This window comes from Gopherus evgoodei, chromosome 6, assembly GCF_007399415.2.
Source record: "Gopherus evgoodei ecotype Sinaloan lineage chromosome 6, rGopEvg1_v1.p, whole genome shotgun sequence".
Classification (NCBI taxonomy): Eukaryota; Metazoa; Chordata; order Testudines; family Testudinidae; genus Gopherus; species Gopherus evgoodei.
The window spans coordinates 6408452-6428640 of record NC_044327.1 but is presented as its reverse complement, the minus strand read 5'-3'; the positions used below and the strand labels follow the sequence as shown (position 1 = coordinate 6428640).

Sequence of the window (20189 nt, the reverse complement as noted above, 5' to 3'; positions counted from 1 at the left end):
ACTGGAGTTGCTAGGGTAAAAAGTTTCCGACGAACGTGCACGCGCGGCGCGCACACCTAACTGGAATGGATGTGAGCAACACATCTCGAAGAACAACAGTTACAAAGGTGAGTAACCGTCTTTTGCCTCGGCAGACACATGCCAAGCTCATTCTGCACTAAGGTGTTGGGTAGAGCCACTTGGGTGCAGATTCCCAAAGGTATTTATTGATTTGAATTAGGTGCCTAAATGCCTTTGAGGATCTGGGCCTTGTCTGTTACTAGGAGTTGTACAAGACTCCCTTTTAGGATGTCTAAACCAGTGGTGCCAAATTCAGATATTTTTGGAGAGGAGGAAGGGTGCAGTTCCAGCCCCACCCCCAGCAGTGACCCTGTTCCAGTCACTGCTTGTCTCTTCACCCCACCTCACCCCAGGTCTTCCTCAGCTGCTGAGTATCTCCTCTCTCTTACCCATGCTGTGCATAAGCCTATGCTGCCAGGACTCGCTTTCTGAACAGACTCCCGTGAACTCCCACCCCATGTGCCAAGGCACAGCACCATTTGGCCCAGTCACCTCTCTCTGTGTGGAGTCGCAGCCTGGTAGCGCTGGCACCATGCAATTGGAGTGATGCTCTGGACCACTCCAGCAGCAGTCGTACTGTTCTAGCATAGGACCACTGCTTAAAAGTGGGCAGGCCACAGCCATCTCCAGCTCCATGGCCTGTGGATTTTTGACCAAATGCAAAAAGCTTGTGGGGAGGGCTAGGGACAAACACCCCTCCTCCTAGTCCCTCCCCATCCCAGGTGACAGCGCTGGTCTAAACTAAGACTAGCTTTTGTCCTCCATTCAGCTGTTAGCACATTACACATATTGTGATTGCTTTTAGTCACCTTAATAAAATAACAGTTAAAGCCTCTTGACCTCGCTGAACTAAACTTGACACAGCTTTACTAAACTGCTAAGAAAATACATGTTCTGTTTTCATTTTTAACAGTAATGAAATGTTGGCTTCTTTTTAACTTTCTTCTTTATTTTTTTTTATTTGCAGTGATGTGATTGCATGACCTGCAGCAGTATTTATCAAACAGACACTGTTCAGTGCATGACTTTTCTGTCCAGACTGCATAACCCAAAACTAACCAGTTCTGCCACTTAAGGCTCATAGCATCTGATTTCAGAGAGAGAGATCCACTTGCAAAGAAGCTTGCCATCTTGGGGAGTGGCTTTACCATCTCCCTCTTGCACCTTTTCCCTCCCCTGCAAAATAAAGTCTCCCCAGGAGACTGGGGCAGGGGAAAAGCCAGTATTCAGAATTCCTGAGAGGGTATTTGGTAAATTGACACAGTTCCCTTTCTGCACTCCATTTTACTTTGTCTATCCACTTTGACTACTTCATTCTGATTATTAACACACAACCTTCTGCTACAGTTCCATTTGCTAAGCTAGATAACAGCTAGTCGTAATGAGGTCATAAATGTACCTTTCTGATCATTCATATGTTAAAGCTCCTGCACCCTTTAAAGACTCTGCTTTAATCAGGTTTTAAATATTTAAAGTGAAGCCACGAAAGTTTTCTTGCAGGAAAAAATGATTATGAATGGTTGTTTGACCCTCCCATGTTCCTTAAAAAATAAGCAAGATATATCTGCTAAGCTCCAAGCCTGGACAAACTATCATGGAATATTTTATTTACAAACATTGCATACTTTCTTAATATGTAGAGACACATTAGTTTGTAACTGTTACATTTAGCTGTCATTGGTTTCTTTCAGTAACATTTTTTTTCTCTATCTGTGTACAAATGTTAAACAATTCTAGAAAGGAACCTGAATGGACATAACTAGTATAAAAGCAGCCTACACTTGCTGACTTACAGTATTATGCAAAATGGCCTTGCCAGTTTATTTGAGTTGTTTATATTTTACTTGTACTATTTTAGTTATCTCTTATCCCCGTTATAGTTATTTCATTTCCAATTGCACTAGCATGCCTGTTACTTTGTATTATGAAGTATTGCAATAAGATTTGCGGTATGTAGACAGTATAACTCAGAATGCTTTGGTGCTGCCTATATTGACTAATTTAAAAAGCTGCTTATTTAAAATTTTAAATTCTTAAATATTCACACATTTGTATTACTGTATTTTCACTTTGTACTCAGACAGCACTGGCAAGATACAAGACATGAGGAAATGCTGTTTTATAGTATTCTAAGTTCATGTGTCTATTGTGTAGATACTGTTGTTTTAACACCTGGGGCAAAGGGGAGACCTTGTAAGCCATAGTATTCGCTAAAAAGCCTCAAGAGCATCTGAAATCATTAGTACTGGACATGGTTGGGTTTGATTAGAAGTCCCATTCTTGAGTAACCCCACACTTTCTCACCTGGATGTCAATCCTGCGGAAACTTAGATGTATCCTTAACTTTACTCATGAGCAAACTTAAGCATCAGGGCTTTGGGGACAAATTGACCCTGTCTTTGTGCCTGCAAAGGACTTGGGAGGTTGGGTAGGAGCAGCACATCCCTTGCTTGGTACAGAGGCCTGCCCTGTGCACCCTCCTTTCACATCAGTACACAGGGATAGGTGGGGCAGGACTGGAGGAGTATTGGGGGGGTCCCCTATCCTCCTCAGCACCTGGTCCAACTAGCTAGGGCCTGGGCTCTCACATTGCCCCTAATTGTCATGTGTAAGTCTCAGGCAGCCCTCCCTGTCAGATACACCCCAGGTTTAATCAGCCTGGAGAGAATCTTGAGGTGGTGATGTGAGGAGTGATGCTGGGAGCTCACTGCCACTGTCCCTCTCTCTGCCCTACAGCAATCACTGACTCTTCTGCTGGGGTCAAAGGGAGATGAGGACTGGGCTCTCTGCAGGAGGTAGAGGAGAAAATAAGAACTGGGATGGAATCCGAAACTCTGTTCCTTATTCCTTTTCTCTGCGGGAGGGCAGAGCAGGGTGACTCATCCCTCCACATTCCCTCTCTTGAGGGCCATGTGGGGGGTCTTCAGCCTTATGGGATCCCAGTACTCTGCCAGGAAGGGCCCTCATCACTGCCATCTAGAGCTGGGGGCTCATTGCTAACAACCCCCCGACCACCCCAGGGAGCTCAGAATGTGGGTGGCATCAGAAGAGTGTCGCAGCTGACCCACACAGAGGAACGTTCAGGCCTTAGGAGCTGATCGGGGTGGGCCAGGCAATTCTTCAGCAATGCACAACGAAGAGCCCCTTGGGCTTGGTATGGGACATTTGAGCCTTAATAACTGTCGATCCCTTGCTAGGAGGTACAGTATAAATGTGCCTTCTCTCCTTGTTGGGAACTTGAGCTGCGTTTTCCAGCTCTGTAGTGCAGCTGGTGACGTCTTCCCCAACCCATGCTGGATACCAGTGTCTCCAGAGTCGGTAGTTTCGGGCTGGCGAAGCCATTTGACTGTTGAGGGACTGGACCTCAAGCCTTCTGGAGTGGTGGCTCTGGGTGCATTGGATTTGTTCTCCACACCCCCTGCCTGGCTGTGTAGGTTAGTGGTTTCCTTTTCCAGGCATTTGTATCTTCCGGAAGCGTTTTTAGCTTTTGACATAACTATGAGTCAGCTCAGTGCAGTAGAGAAATGTCAGATTGAGCTAGTAACCTCAAGTAAATGTGCTGTCTTTCTTTTAACTAGCTTATCCTAGCATCTCTCCCCAGAGGGTGATCCCAAGCATGTTTCTAATGTACTAACTTGATGTGTGCTGCATAAGAGACTATTTTCTCAGTGGCAGCTTTTTTAACTGTCCTAATTTGTGTTGACAAGTATCAGAATAACTGTTTGCGAAATTGCCAATAATATAGTTTCTGTCAGAGAATGGGCTTCTAGAGTGTCAAAGCATTAATTTCCCTTTTCAGTTCACCTATGAATTCTTATCCTGTAACTACCAGATTGTCATGGTAGTGGCATTAATATACATATCTGTATATAGACAAAAATACAAGATAATAGAAGAATTCAAACATTTTAATAATGTTTTTCCTAGTCAAATACAATAATGCTTCCAAGGCTACAGAAAAGTGTACAGTTGTTAAACAAGTTGTAAATAAAGGCTTATATAAAATGGAATATCTTGTTTTTCCTCGTCTGTTACTATATTAGAGAAAGTGCACAAAGTGAGGTTTCTGTTAAAATTGTGGATTTGTTAAATCTGCAACTATCCTTTGTAACAAGAAGCTAGTGGTGCCATATATTTTTGATCGAGATTATTAAATAAATACAAGTCAATTAAAAAACTTTAAGGCCTATTCATTACAGCGTCTCAGAGCTGGCCCTACATCCCACCACACAGGGACCTTCCTCACCACCCTCCAGTATTTGCCACCCTCCAGAAGCACGTATCATATTTGCACAGTGTGTCTGAGTTCTGTACAAAAGGTGAACTTTGGGTAACAAGTCCACGCCCCAAAGACTGCACAGTAAAATTACAGAACAGTGAGGTAACGGTCATTAGTCATAGCTTGAATGCTTCACTCGACAGGTAGATTTTCAGAAATATTGGCGAGGAGGAAAAGAAAGGGGGCTTGGTGTACATTAATATGGCTTAACCATATGCAGTGTATGGAAGAAAGCACAAAGTCAGGAGCGAACTAAAGGAGACAGGGAGAGGCCTGGAGATGAAGTCAAAACTGTAAGTATGGACAGAATCATGGAATGAATTGAAAGTGAACACAAGCTTGAATGTAACGTGGAAAGTAGATGTCAGTGCAGATGCTCAAGAGAGATAGATGAGGGGTTGGGATGGTTGAGGAAGAGGCCAGAAGAGAGAGTTGAGGTAGTGAAGAAATTACCAAAATTTAGACTGCAACAGGGATTAGAGTAACAAAGAAATTCTGGGCAACAATATAATGGAAGAAATGGTGTATTTTGATGTCGCTGAAGAATCAAAAAGATTGGCTAATAGCCACTGTTTCCAGGGAAGGCACAGAAAGTTCCAAAGTGACAAATTTCCAAGCAAAGGCCCATAAAATAAAGTTCTAAAAATGTCCTTAATGTACTCCAGAAATGTCAATTTGGCTGTTAAGATGTCCTAGAAAGGCCAGGAAATAGTTCCAAATTTGTGCCAGTGATGTATGAAAAATGTCTGAATGTTCCATGTGCTCATGACAAGGCCAAAAAGGTCCTTAAAATCATAAATATCCAAACTTACATTAGAAATGGACTCTGAAACAAGACAAACCCTAGCTCAGAGTTGTTCCAAAAGATCTGGATGTTGACCTCAAACAAACCTTGAGAGAAGTCCCAGGAGTGTCCAAAAAAAGTCTTGACATGCCCCCAACCAAAGTGCTTGAAAAGATCTTAATATTATTATCTGAAGGTGTGCTAAGCCCTTCCTAGAGAATGTAAGAAGAACTAGTCCTTGTCCCAAAAATATTAAGTCTCCCCTCCGAACACTTGTGGTAACTTTATCATTTAATTTTATTGAATGGCTTGTTACTCGGGTGCGTAAGTGGGTCTTGGTATGGGTCCTGTGTGTTTCCAGATTTATGTCTGAAATTGCCCCTGCAAAAAGGAAGAACATTCTGAAATATTCCACCAGGACTGGAACCTTCTCTGGCCATTTCTTTGGTGATTGTTTTTGGGATCCTTTTCAAAGCATTTTAGAAAGGACTAAAAAATGTCCCCTGAAGCACCTCCAGAAATATTCAGTTATCTAGAAACAGTCGTAAAATTCTACCAGAAGTCCAAAATGTATCTGAAAAGTGACCATCCCCCCCTATATTATCTTAGAAATTTCCCAAGATTGAGAAAGGAGTGTCAGTGGGCTACAGTGGCCCAACTATTTTTTTAAAAATTAAAAAGAAAACCAGAAATGTTCCTTAAAAGTTTCCCTTGAAGGTGAAAAATATTCCAGCACCAAACTAGCCTAGAAAGTTCATCCTACCAGTTTGCATGAAGATGCAACAGTTAGCCTCGGAGTTCAGGTGACAACAATCAAACCAAGACAAGAGGAACTGCAAGGCTTCTGTTTCTCATCTCCTATTAATAATTGCAGCACAAACATCTTCATAAATCAGCCTGTTCCTGGAGACTCAGGGCCTGCAGCGCTCTACCATGCATTCTTCTAGCATACACCTCCATTATCTGGTGAGATGTCACACACCCATCTACATTATGGAAGCTTAATTTGTAAATGCAAACTACCCAAAGACCATCAAGTCCATCACTTTAACCTTTCAACCACATCCCTTCTATTAAAACATTAACATTATCACTGATTAGCATCTGTTTTTTAGCCAACAAAAAGATAAAGATAGCTTGGAAAAATCTGAGAACCATTAACATCTTGCGGGGGGAGAGACGGGGGGGTGGGAAATGTCCCAGTAAAGTTTAAAAAAAATATTCAAAACAATCCCCAAATGTATATTGAAAAATGCCCTCAAGTGACCCATTTCCGAGGGGTAACTGTGTTAGTCTGTTAGGAGGAAAAAAGGATGTAGTTAGCTCTGAGCAAACTGTAGGGCTCCCTAAGTTTAAACAGTTGGGAACCCTTACGCCCAGGCTTTTATTCTGGCTCTGGGAGAAGCGTGTGGGTTGGGACCCACTACAGCAAACCCTGCTGTTTTTCACTTTGAAAATTCTTTTTCTCCACTCCCCTAGGACCAAGTCCCAGCTCCTGTCTCTAAAGCTGGTCTGTTAACTCTGCTTTTGACTCCAAACCCTGTTGTGCCAAATCATCTTTAACCATCCCTAGCTCTAATTTACAATCCTCCAGTAGTCTTCGCTGGAGTAGCACCAAACTTGAAAGATTACTGGCAGCTTCCCAAAATGCTGCCTTTACTTCAAACCTCTTACCAGTGGGCTTAAGTGCCTCCTGTCCTGAAAGGCATCCTGTCCCTATGGGCATGGACCTCCTTCTACCCATTTACCGAGGAAGGTGAGCTCCTCAGCCAGCCCCCATCCCTCTGGGTCCCCTAACAGTGCTCCCATTTCCTTCTTAATCTCATCTCAGGTTGACCCCCGTACCTGGAATGGGCTCTGGTTCTTCCATATCCACTTATCCAAAATGCCCATTACCCCAGCTTGCAAGAGCCTGCAACTACCATCATGAGAACCTGCCATACTCCCTCCAAGCAGCTGCATGGACAGTTGGGGACGGGGACTTAACCTGGCTGTAGGGTGACAAGATGTCCTGATGTTGTAGGGACAGTCCTGATTTTGGGGTCTTTTTCTTATATAGGCTCCTATTACCCCTACACCCATCCTGATTTTTCACACTTGCTGTCTGGTCCCCGTTCCTGGCTGCTACTTACCTGTCCAGCATGATGCATCCGAGACACAGCACCAAGATGTTATAGGGCTTTCCCTCACCCCTCCTGCTTCCCTGGGACCAGAAGTCTAAAGTGCAGACAATGCAATGTTTATTGGGATTAATTTCCAAGCAAGCATATTCCAAAGCCCTTCACACCAGTCGGGCTTATCTCGATAGTCTGTTCCCCAGTGTTCCCTTCCCAGCTCTGACACTGCAGCCTTTACTCCGTGTCCCCTTCCCAGCTCTCACCCTGCAGAGTGTTTACCCTGCGTCCCCCTTCCCAGCTCTGACCCTGCAGAGCGTTTACCCCGCGTACCCTTTCCTGGCTCCGACCCCGCAGAGCGTTTACCCCACGTCCCCCGTTCCCAGCTCTGACCCTGGAGAGCGTTTACCCCGCGTCCCCTTCCCAGCTCTGACACCGCAGAGCGTTTACCCCGCATCCCCCTTCCAAGCTGTGACCTCGCAGAGCATTTACCCCGCATCCCCCTTCCCAGCTCTGATGTCACAGAGTGTTTACCTGGTGTTCCCTTTCCCAGCTCTGATGCCGCAAAGCGTTTACTCCGCACCCCCCCCCAGCTCTGATGCCCCATGTCCCTGGTCCCTGTTCACCCCCCTTTTAGTGAGCGTGATTCCAATTTCCCTCCCCGCCACTTCCTGTTTGACCCTGTTTATATGGTAAAATTCTCAGCTATCCCTTAACCAATCAATCATTTTACTGAAATTTAACTAACCTATCCTAACGTATTGTAACATAATTCCCTAACCAATTATATCCCACTCCCCTAATTAACTTAACACCTAGCAAAGTTAATTATGCAGCAGACAGAAACAGAGAACCATACAGATTAACAGGAGAAAAGTGGGAGCCATAAAGATAAAACAATACAGAAATGAGGGATTTACAACCACTGAGAAGTGAGTTCTTGCCATACAGGCAGCTGTCAAAAGTTTTCTTCAACCATCTTAAGATCTGTTTCTTTATCTGGTGGTGATGAGCACTATCCGGACAGGATCGTCTTCCTAACAGCCCAACCCCACCTTATTTCAGTGTGACTGGTTTGGGATGAGAGGATGTGACCAGTCGCTTTCCAGCTTATGGCTGCCCCTGCTGCTTAGCCACTATCCTAGTGAGAGAAGACCCAGACACAGGCAGCCTGTGATTTTGATTCTTTGTTTTATACCCCTGTAACTAGCTAAATGATAAAAATACACCTAAGTTCTTGAAGTACAGGGCTTAGAGGCAGGCCTGAATAGCTATATTCTAACAAGTACGCACAACCTGATGGACTTTCACCCTCCTATTGAGCTTTAGGTATAAAGAGTGGCCACATCTTTTTTTAACCACATCAGCAAGCATGAAATCGAAATCTACAAATGCTTTAGGTAGCTGCCCAATCAAGCAATTGAAGTCCTCTGAATTCATAAAAATCATAGAAGATTAGGGGTGGAAGATGTCTGTTACAGCTGTCCCCCTGCTGCATTCCTTTTCCCCTCTCCTTTCTGTTTGTCCTGTGTGGCCGCCCCTCCCGGCCATTGTGCTAACTAAAGTCACAGCCCTATTCATAGGAATGGCTTGTACAGACTAACTGGAGCCATTGCTCTGCCTAGGGAGGGGGCTTCTTGCTTCTTTGTTTGGCTCCTTTGTTCAGACCTGGGCTCGGTGTGGGGGGCGCTGCCCAGAAATGCAAGACCTGAAGTGGCCAACTAATTAAGCATATGAGTCATACCTGTGGCTCAGAACATGCCCAGGCATGCCTATGCTTACCTGCAGCCTTTCCCTGCCTTCTCTCCTCCCCTGTATCAAGAGGAGCCAATCAAAAGTACTGGTGGGAAACTGCCTGAGTTTGCCTTTAAAGCCGGACATTTTCTGATCAGACCTCGGAGAAAGTTCTTGCTTTGCCACCTGGTCTGATCAGCTAGGGGTCTTTGGGGGGGCCCTCTCCCCGCTCTCATTTGTTTTTTAGCGTACCCCCATTTTTAAACTCCCCTCCTACGAACAACGAATTTGTGCCTGGAGATCTCCTGATTATTCTAAGCGAATCGAGTCCTCCCTCCATCCTCCGATGCTACTGCTGTTCCTGCCTCTGTGCTTGCTGCTGTCCTGGGGGTTGGTAAGAACTCCCTCTTGCAGACTCCCCCTGTCCTAGCTGCTGGCCTTGTTTCCGCAGCAGACAGACCCAAGCTAACTCCTTAGTCTGTATCTGTAATCTGTTTCTTGCTCCGCAGCGCCTTTGCTGTTAAAAATAAGCCTGTGCCGCTGCTAAGCTGTGCCTTCCTGGACTGTATCCTGGGCCGCCGGCTTGCAGCCGCCCCACTGCTGCAGCCACACACCCCCCGCCCGGGGGCTGTACCCTGGGCACACACCACTCTGCCCTCTGGAACTGCTCCCCCTCCCAATCAAAGAATCGGCATAGTGTAAGCTGCACCTGTTAGAATCAGGTTCTTAGTCTAGATAAGTTGTAATTTCATTTTGCATAGCTGTGGTTAAGTTAGGTTTAAAGAATTGTTTGTATTGTGCTCTGTAAGTTAAGTTTAAAAAAGAATTGTTGCATTGTGTTCTGTTACTTGCTAATTTGTGTAGTCTTGGTTAAGTTAGATCATAAATAAGATTTTGCTGTGTTCTATACAATTGTGGTTAAGTCTGTCTTCCCGCTGCCCTAACACCCCCCCCCCAAGCTTGCCCGTGTCTCCCCCGGAGCTCCCCAGTCACTCGTTGCAGTCTCTCTGCTGTTTAAACTTGCAGCCTGTCTGCTCTCTGTGTCTCCCTGAGTTTAAATCTCCCTCTGCAGCGCCTCTGCCCCACCACGTGCTCCTCTTTCCTCATCCCCCAACCTCATTCCTCTACCACGGTCTTTCTCTCTCTCTCTTTCTCTTTTAATCCCTTCCCCCACGTGTTCACCCCGCTCCTACTGCTGCCAAACCTCAATTGTATTGCTGAAGTCTAGCATAAAACCCCATTGGTTACCTTTTTTCTCTCTGACACACCTCACATTTTACATTTACATCACTGTGACACATTTTTACCTAGAGTTGTTGGTTATTTAACACATTTTACCCATAACTGTTAGTTGGTTATATGCTGCTGTGACACACCCTTTACATAGAAATTGTTAGCTACCTGTTACATTTATACTTCAGTGTTAATTGGTTACCAACTGTATTATACCCCACTGTATTGTACCCCACTATTGAAACCCTCTATACTATTTACTAAAAGAAACCCCTCCCCAATTGTCTACCTTAACAAACCCCATACCTCTCTCTATTGAATTTTCCCTTTTTTTGCATTTTCTTAATAAAGTTTATTTTGCACCCCACCAGTGCAGTAGTTGTCCCCCAAGATCCCCTACCTGCTGGCAGGGTCAGAAGAGACCTCCAGAGGTCATCTAGTCCAACCCCAACTAAATCATCCCAGCTGAGCCTTAAAAACCTCTAAAGGTGGTGGAATCTCCATCTCTCTAGGTAACCCATTCCAGTGCTTCACCACTCTCCTAGTGAAAAAGTTTTTCCTAATATCCAACCTAAACCTCTCCCACTGCAACTTGAGACCATTACTCCTTGTTCTGTCATCTGCCACCACTGAGAACAGCCAAGTTCCATCCTCTTTGGAACCCCCCTTCAGGTAGTTGAAGGCTGCTATCAAATCCCCCCTCACTCTTCTCTTCTACAGACTACATGAGCCCAGTTCCCTCAGCCTCTCCTCGTAAATCATGTGTCCCAGACCCCTGATCATTTTTGTTGTCCTCTGCTGAACTCTCTCCAATTTGTGCACATCCTTTCTGTAGGGGGGGAACCCAAAACTGAACTCAGTGCTCCAGATGTGGCCTCACCAGTGTTGAATAGAGGGGAATAATTACTTCCCTTGGTCTGCTGGCAATGTTCCTACTAATGCAGCCCCATATGCCATTAGCCTTCTTGGCAACAAGGGCGCACTGCTGACTCATATTCAGCTTCTCATCCACTGTAACCCCCAGGTCCCTTTAATTAGGGGGAGGAAAGATGATAGGGCACAGGATTGAGACTTGATTCAGCCACAGACATCCTGTGTGACCTCGGAAAAGTCGCTTAATCTACTCAGTGCTGAAATTCCCTCTCTGTACCATGGGGATAGTCCCAGGTTGTTGTGAGGATAAACCCCATCAATGACTGAGAAGTGCTCAGATGTTGTAGCACTAGGTGCTCTAGAAGAACTTAGATAGAAAGGAAGTGGAGTGGTCGAGTTGTTGAGTACAAGAATGGGAGCCAGACCTCCTATGTTTTATCCCCAGCTCTGGCACAGTTGTGAGAGTTCTCACCCTCTCATTACACTCACTTTATAGCTAGGGAAACAGGCTGTCCAATACCTACCTTCACAGGTCTGGGGAGATCACAGTTATAGGCCCTTCTATGCCAGGATCTCCCAGCACTTCACAAACGCGTACTGAGAATGTTACTGTTCTGGCACAGACTGAGTACAAGTAATGAGACATTAAAGTCAGAAATGGTTACAAGAAAAATAAAGATAAAACATTTATTGGTGGCTTAACAAACTACAAAGCAAAGTTCTCTCATGACATTTGCAGTGGTTTTACTGACCAAACTCTCTGGGTCAGGACCCCTTCCCCAGAGGCCAATTGCTGCTGGCTTTGTCCCTTCAGGTGCAATGAATGTGATGGGCAGAGGGAGAGAAAGGGGTGCCATAGGGTGTTCCTGCCTGATGGCTTGTTTATTGCTTAAATGCAAGTTACACAGTGTGCACACTCCTTTCTTTAGGACAAACCTGTTTGCCAACTTCTGTCTGGGCAGGGCTATGGGGTTTGGAATGTGTAATAACACTATATGGGGTGATCTTATAACTTCACATACAGTATTGGCACCCAGATTTTATGAGGACAATATTGACCAGCAAATTAGGAGTTTTCAAATGATACCTCACAAAGCATACCTTCTACAAAGAGTCTTATGCTAGTGTGTAGGGTGTGAACACAGGGGTATAGTCTATCACACTAATACATATCTTTCCTCAATTTACAGCACATTATTTGTGACTAAAGATTGAATTTGGGGGAGATTTTTTAACTAAATATATTACTTCATTTGCACTAAAATAATGAATGGTCTAGAGACTATAGATCAGGAATGTCTTTACTCAGTCTCATAACACAAGAACACTGAAATTCAAACTAATAAAAGGACTTTTTTTTCCACGTAGTGTGTAATTAGACTGTGAAACTCATTGCCACAGGAGTGCATTGAACCCAAGAATTTAGCACGTTACAAAAACACAATTGAACCATTATATGGATAACAAGCATATCCATTATAATTAATGATAAAATTGTGGAAGGGATATTAAACCTCATGCTTCAGGGTTTTTAAGCCACTCTCTAGTTTTCAGGAACAGAAACACTCACACACCAATGAAATCAGACAGTAAGTGACAACATGATCACTCCTGGCTGTCGCAGTACATTGTCCATCAGCAAACGTGAGGGGAAAAGCACATCTCTAGTTCTGGGGAACGGCCTCGCTAAAGCTATAGTTCCAAATTCTGCACTGGTCTGCTGTAAAAGTAGAGTAACACTACTTCTGTCAATGGACTTACAGTGGTTGTACAATGGGGTAATTGAGATCTGAATCTGGCCCCCTCTAAGCCTTGTTTCCCATGATTTGGCTTTCAGCAAAATGCTACATTTCCCACAATGCCTTGTGCTCCAGCCTCAAACCCCTTTCCACCCCCATCCCAGCTCCATCAAGTGCAAGTCACCACCACAAAACAAGCCTGCCTCAGGGTGTGCCTCGGCCCAAGCAGAAGAAAGCTGCAGTGAAAGGCATCCCTGCCCACAAGACTAACGCACTACATACTATTATTTAGACAGCACAGTACGTGTGTAATGGATGAATGGTAGCAAGTCTCTGCCCTCAAAAAGTGCTAAAGTTACTCACAGCATTTAAACTCTTGCTACAAAGAGGCTTTAGTAAATATGAATTACGTTCCAGCAAGATTATTTTTAAAGGAGCTAAATTTCACGCAGTTAAAGCATTTTCCTTGTGTTTTCATACATTTAATTTTTTGAAAAGTGTTTGTTAACAAGCTCAGGCTAATATTTTCCACCAAAATAGTTTCTAAAAATGCCCCCCCAAACACAAAAATGTATTGCACACGGGTGACAGTTTGCAAATACTCCATTGAAAGTTAGTTTCAAGCTGGAGGCAATTCTGTAAGTAGTTGTGTGCTGTGAGCATTAGCAACAGTGTGTGTGAGGTTTTTATAGCAACAGGCTGTGTCATGTGATGACCTCAAAACTGGCCTTGAGTAACATCAGAATCACAGCTTGGAAACAGCTGCATCTGCTGCAGTTGAGTTTTGAAGGAGCAAGGCTGGGATGAGAGGCTCTGTGAGGCAAAAGGCACCAGAAAGATATGCCGTGCTGACAATCCGAGCCACCCTCTGGCTGGGGTCTACCCCTGGCTGAGGTAAGAATACTGTGTTTTATATGAGTACTGTTGCATGGCTGTTGTGTCGCTATTGTCCCAGGTTAGACACAACACCACACTTCCATTTTGTAACCAGGAAGAGTTGTGTGAGGAGCTAAATCCCATGGACCAGAGGGACACAGAGTGGCTGCCGGTGTTGGGGGTATTCATTTCCCCCACTCATAGCCTAAGACTAAGAACTACCCCTGGTTGCCTTGCTTCCATGGCCCTCCCCGCTCCTTCCAGCTCAGAGGACTACGGCCCACGAAGAAGACTTGAACCTGGGTGTCTCACAATACAATGCAGGCAGCACTGCTCCCACTAGTCAATGGGCTGGCTGCAATCAAATGTGTTTCAGGTTTAGTGCAAATTTGCACTTATGTGAAGGTAGAAATGTGCCTTTGAGTCTTTCTATTGTCTGTCACTCTTCCAGACCTTTGCCTGTTCATCTGACGCCCCGGTTAGCCCAGAGGCATAAATGCAGCTCCCCTAGAATTCCTCTGGGAGGTATTCATTGCTTGAATCATAATTATACTGGCACTAAGGTTTCACAATGGGGCCTAAAGGGTGATAAAGTTGCTTGGGACTTGCCAGGCCTGGCTCCAAAACACATGCATTCCAGAAGTCACTAGGGGTTCATGAATGGAATTCTGTAAATACCCCACTCAGAAACTCCCTGCCGGAACTAGAGTAATATTGGCAACAATAACCCAACGCTACTGGGGGAGGTCCTGGATCACTGGAAAAAGGCTACTGTAGTCCCCATCTTTAAAAAAGGGAAGGAGGAGTATCTGGGGAACTACAGGTCAGTCAGCCTCACCTCAGTCCCTAGAAAAATCATGGAGCAGGTCCTCAAGGAAACCATTTTGAAGCAGTTGGAGAAGAGGAAGGTGATCAGGAACAGTCAGCATGGATTTACCAAGGGCAAGTCATGCCTGACTAGCCTAATTGCCTTCTATGAGGAGATAACTGGGTCTGTGGATGAGGGGAAAGCAGTGGATGTGTTATTCCTTGACTTTAGCAAAGCTTTTGATACAGTCTCGCCAGCAAGTTAAAGAAGTATGGGCTGGATGAATGGACTATAAGATGGATAGAAAGCTGGCTAGCTCGTTGGGCTCAACAGGTAGTGATCAATGGCTCCATGTCTAGTTGGCAGTTGGTATCAAGCAAAGTGCCCTAAGGGTCGATCCTGGGGCTGGTTCTTTTCAATATCTTCATTAATGATCTGGAGGATGGCGTGCACTGCACCCTCAGCAAGTTTGCAGATGACACTAAACTGGGAGGAGTGGTAGATACGCTGGAGGGTAGGAATAGGATACAGTGGGACCAAGACAAATAAGAGGATTGAATCAAAAGAAACCTGATGAGGTTCAATAAGGACAAGTGCAGAGTCCTGCACTTAGGACGGAAGAATCTCATCCACTGCTACAAACTAGGGACCGAATGGCTAGGTAGCAGTTCTGCAGAAAAGGACCAAGGGGTTACAGTAGATGAAAAGCTGGATATGAGTCAACAGTGTGCACTTGTTGCCAAGAAGGCTAACGGCATTTTGGGCTGTATAAGTAGGGGCATTGCCAGCAGATCGAGGGACGTGATCATTCCCCTCTATTCGACATTGGTGAGGCCTCATCTGGAGTACTGTGTCCAGTTTTGGGCCCCACACTACAAGAAGGATGTGGAAAAACTGGAAAGAGTCCAGCAGAGGGCAACAAAAATTATTAGGGGGATGGAGCACATGATTTATGAGGAGAGACTGAGGGAACTGGGATTATTTAGTCTGCAGAAGAGATGAATGAGGGGGGATTTGATAGCTGCTTTCAATTACCTGAAAGAGGGTTCCAAAGAGAATGGATCTAGTCTGTTCTCAGTGGTACCAGATGATAGAACAAGGAGTAATGGTCTCAAGTTGCACTGGGGGAGGTTTAGGTTGGATATTAGGGAAAAACTTTTTCACTCAGAGTGGTGAAGCACTGGAATGGGTCACCTGGGGAGGTGGTGGAATCTCCTTCCTTAGAGGTTTTTATGATCAGGCTTGACAAAGCTCTGGCTGGGTTGATTTAGTTGGGGATTGGTCCTGCTTTTGAGCAGGGGGTTGGACTAGATACTCTCTGAGGTCCCTTCCAACCATGATAGTCTATGATTCTATATTCAAAGGAGGATCTTCAAAACAACACGTAATTGTTTCTCTAAAGCTTACAAAAGCCTAGGGCTCACTCTGAACATTGGCAAAACACAAGTTTTCTACCAGTCAGTCCCTGGTCAATCATCAGACCCAGCAACTACAATCTATATTGACAAAGAAGAACTGGAAAATGTATAATTCTTTGCCTACCTTGGCAGCCATGTCTTACAGAGGGCAGACAAACATCGAGATTCAGCACAGAATTCGCTGTGCTAGTCTTCCTTTGAGTGACTGTCTCGCCAGGTGTTCAACAATCACAACAGGAGAATACCTACTAAACTTTTAGTTTACAAAGCGGTGATAATCCCAACTCTCCTCCATGGCTGTGAGACTTGGATGATCTACAGAGAACACCTGAAAAACCTGCAACTCCAGCACCAGCATTTTCTTCAGAAGATTATCAACATAAAGTGGGAGGATCATCGCACTAATGTCAGTGTCTTCACACAGCACAATTCAGTGCTGAGGCCTGGATTATCCAGCACCAGCTGAGGTGGAGCGGGCATTGTGTGCGCACACCTGATGTGCGCTTACCAAAACAACTGTTGTCTGCCCAACTCACCAAAGGAGAAAGGAAACAAGGAGGTCAAAAGAAACGCTTTAAAGACACCGTCAAGATAAACATCAAGAGATGTGGCATCGGGATTGGACTAGATGACCTCCTGAGGTCTCTTCCAACCCTAATCTTCTATGATTCTGTGACACTGCACACTGGGAGACAGAAACCCAGGATAGGGAAAAAATTGGTGAAGACTTGTCAGAGGGAACCTCTACTTTTGAGGAAAATTGCCCTGCCCTGGTCTCAGAAAAATGCCAGAAAAGAAAGGAAAGACAACTGTCAGGCAGCACTCGCAGCCCAACCCTATCTTCCAACACCACCTGCAAAGTCTGCCAACAAGCCTGTGGCTCGAGGATCAGACTCTTCAAAGGACCCATGAAAAATAAAACCTGTGAAAACCATCCTCGGCCTTGAGGGATTGATGATGACAGTAAGTACTGCAGCCTATTCTCTTCCTCCTGACGTTGTCTGCAAAGGAGAACATCACCTCAGTGCTAAATCCACTGCCTAGCTCTTTCCTGGACAGTACAAAACAGAGAGTTCTTTGAGTCTGGGGCTGTATGAGAATTTCACTGAGGAGTGCACATGCACTCCAGGCACCTGAGACCAGAAGACTGAAGTCTAATTACGGGTGAGAAACCTTTTTCAGCAAAGATCTTCCACCTAAGACGACAAGGGAAGCCAGCACCTCGTACTTCTGTGGAAGGTGCTGACTGAGGGAAAGTCAGCCAGGCTGGGAAGAAGAACTGGTGAGAAAAACCATCTTGAACAAAGCCTGTATCTTACTAGATTTACTTTTGGAAGCATATTTTGTTTTTGCAGCTATTTCCTTCATTCCTTGTACTTGAACTCACCTTTAATCCTACATCTATTTTGTTAATAAATTTGTTTCATTTTTACCACAAACCAACTCTGTGCTGTGTTTAAAGGGGCAGGGTGTATTTGCCCCCAGTAAAGTTAGGCTGTGATGTGTTTTTGTGTCTTTAAAGGAACAAACAAAACATTATTTCTCTGAACTATTCTGGAAAGAGCTGGACATTGGAGGGCAGATGGTTTTAGGGAAATTCGGGACTGGCAGTGTTCTGGGGTCACCCTCACATAGTAACCAAGGCTGGTGGAAGCCAGAGTGGGGCTGTAGTCAGGCTGCTGGAGTCAGAGCTACTGCCCAGCATACAGACACTCCGGGTGTAACCTGCACACTGGCAGGCAGGTTGGGAGCTACAGCAGCAAGGCATTGTGAGGCTCCCAAGGTTGCAGGGAAGATGGTGACAGAGTCCCTCACTGGTCTGGATTGCACCCCAGAATGTGATGTAGTCAAAGGAATACTACTCTGTGGTCCCAGGAGGGAATTGTGAGGACAGGGGAGAGGGAGGGGACAACGCCGGCTGTGGCTTAGCAGAGGGAGACAGAGCATCTCCAGGGATGAAAAGGGAGGGAGCAACACTCAGCAGAGGAAGCAACTATCCAAGCTGAGAGCAGGCAGGAATTTGCAGAACAGAGAGCACACTCGACCCTAGGAAGTATAAGGGGCCATGGCTTCGGTGGACACCAGAGAGAGGAAACAGGGGAAGGTTTTTTGTTTTTGAAGAGGGGAGAAGGATGTAAAGAGACACTCCTAAGGGGAAAAATAAAAGTCCTGGACAGCCTTACAAGCTGCTGGTTGTGCCCAGTAAGCACTGTAGGGAGCTAATGATGTCAGCTCATGATTGTCCTTTTGCAGGTGACTTGGGCTCTTCCTTGGCCAGATAGTCAGAATGCAGCTGTTGCGACTCCCTCAGATGCAGAAGAGGCCAGTAGGGTGTCACAAAGCTCCCCTACGCCTCTTACCTGTAATCAAGGAGGCAATTTATTAGGGTGGCAATGGCTAGTGTGGGCACTATGACCCAGCCAACCCAGAGGCCAAAGACCTATATTTTAGAGGTGGTGGATTATGCCACTAGCTATCCAGAAGCTGATACAGTGTCAAAGGCCCTTTTCACTATTTTCAGCTGAGTAGGATTTCCTAAGCAGCTTTTGTCAGATTTCCTGTCCCAGTTATTCAGGGCACTGTGGAGGACGTGGGGTGTAAAACAGCTGACGGCTGCCCCATATCACTCAGAGACAACCGGTTTGGTTGAGCAGTTCAATGGGGCACTGAAATCGATGCTGTGAATTTATACAAACTAGAGGGCGTGTCATCGGAGTGAAGTGTTACCCTATTATTTTCTTCCCTACAAATCCCCAAATTTGTCCCATTTGATCTCCTGTACTGGAATGGGAGAAAGGTGAGGAGACCCCTGGATTTCATCAGGGCCTCTGAATGCACTGCCAGGCATGGCTCTGTTGAGCGTGAGAAGGTATGTCACACACAGCACCATGTAGTGGCTGAACAATACACTAGTTTAGCATTCCATTACATTGCCCCTTTTACTTTCTCCTTTCCTACCATTTACAAAATGCCCATTGTCATGCTGTGGTCAGTCAGCATGCGTGTGTTCTCTCTGTGTGCTGTCTCAGCCCTGCGCCGATGGCTGGTGCAGTGGCCCTCGATAGCACTACCCAGAAAGACTAAAGACTCGGTTCAGTGGCTAAGGCACTCGGCCAAGTTTATTGCCCTCAAGACACTGTACTAGCTGTAGTGGAACGAGCGAGCCTGAAGCATCCACACGCGAGCCAACTGACAACACCGGCATCCCATAGGCGCTACGGGTATACTAGCACATTCATGCCCAGTGGCAAGGCCCAGCTCAGTTAGCAGCTGGCCTTTCTGCTGCCTCCTCGGCTGGACAAAAGGTGCCCCACCTAGGATTTCTCTTTTATACAATGATAAAAATAGGGCAACCATATTTCCCTATGCTGAATTACTCATATTTAAGTGAGTTCAATGGCAATTGCTCAGAACTATGTAGTACAAACATTCAAATTAACATCAAGTTGACTGAACACCCATTAAAAAGAAATATGGGTTATTATAGGATTAATAATAATTAAACATTAGACGTATGTGCTTACAATTAAGTGGTTACTGTTCTTTAGAAGTGCCTGCCCTGGCCTCATCTTCTTGTCCTCCACAGCACAATGTTCTTGTTGACTATTTGTCGCTTGAAGCAATTTCTCGAAGGGTCTGCTTGTTTTTCTGCAGCTTGTCATAGAACACAGTACAGTCCAGGTCAAAATTCACTCACATAAACAAACTAGCCTTCATGATAGAAAAACAGATGTGATTTTTTCAGGTGCCCAAACTGTGTTCATTACTGAAAAGACCCATTCAACATGGGCTGTGGTGCCTGGCAAACAAATGAACTCAACTGCCTCTGCTAGATCTGAGTATTCTCCCATCTTTTGAAAAACGTTCTGCCACCTTTCCAAAATAGGTGCTTTCTGAGTGTTGCAGTCAGACATGTGACAGGATATTATTGGTTTTGCATTTGCCCATTCATCAAAAAGATGATTTTCATCTATCAAACTTAGGGTGGGAATTCCCATGTGGGAATGCTGCTTTGTATATTATCCCACACTGACATGCTTTTCAACAGGGCCCACTCAAGCTTTTTTGGGCAGGTTTCCAGTACTCCAAGTACTTCAGAGATAGAAAACATAGACTATCAGGGTTGGAAGGGACCTCAGGAGGTCATCTAGTCCAACCCCCTGCTCAAAATATGACCAAGCCCCAGATCCCTAAGTGGCCCCCTCAGGGATTGAACTCAACCCTGGGTTTAGCAGGCCAATGTGCAAACCACTGAGCTATCCCTCCCCTCA

The 20189-nt window shown here is 45.3% G+C and overlaps 1 protein-coding gene across 9 annotated transcripts in view; it reads left to right on the top strand.

The window, feature by feature from the left end:
- Nucleotides 1-20189, top strand: part of HOOK3 (hook microtubule tethering protein 3) — a 186103-nt gene that overhangs the window by 144116 nt on the left and 21798 nt on the right. The window contains exon 24 of one of the 9 annotated variants that reach the window (XM_030566235.1): nt 1028-4238. The exons of the other annotated variants lie outside the window; for them this stretch is intronic. Within the exon in view, the coding sequence (XP_030422095.1) occupies nt 1028-1043 (16 nt within the window). The 3' untranslated portion in view covers nt 1044-4238. Of the gene's footprint in view, nt 1-1027; nt 4239-20189 lie in introns of those variants that run through there. 9 annotated transcript variants of the gene reach the window in all.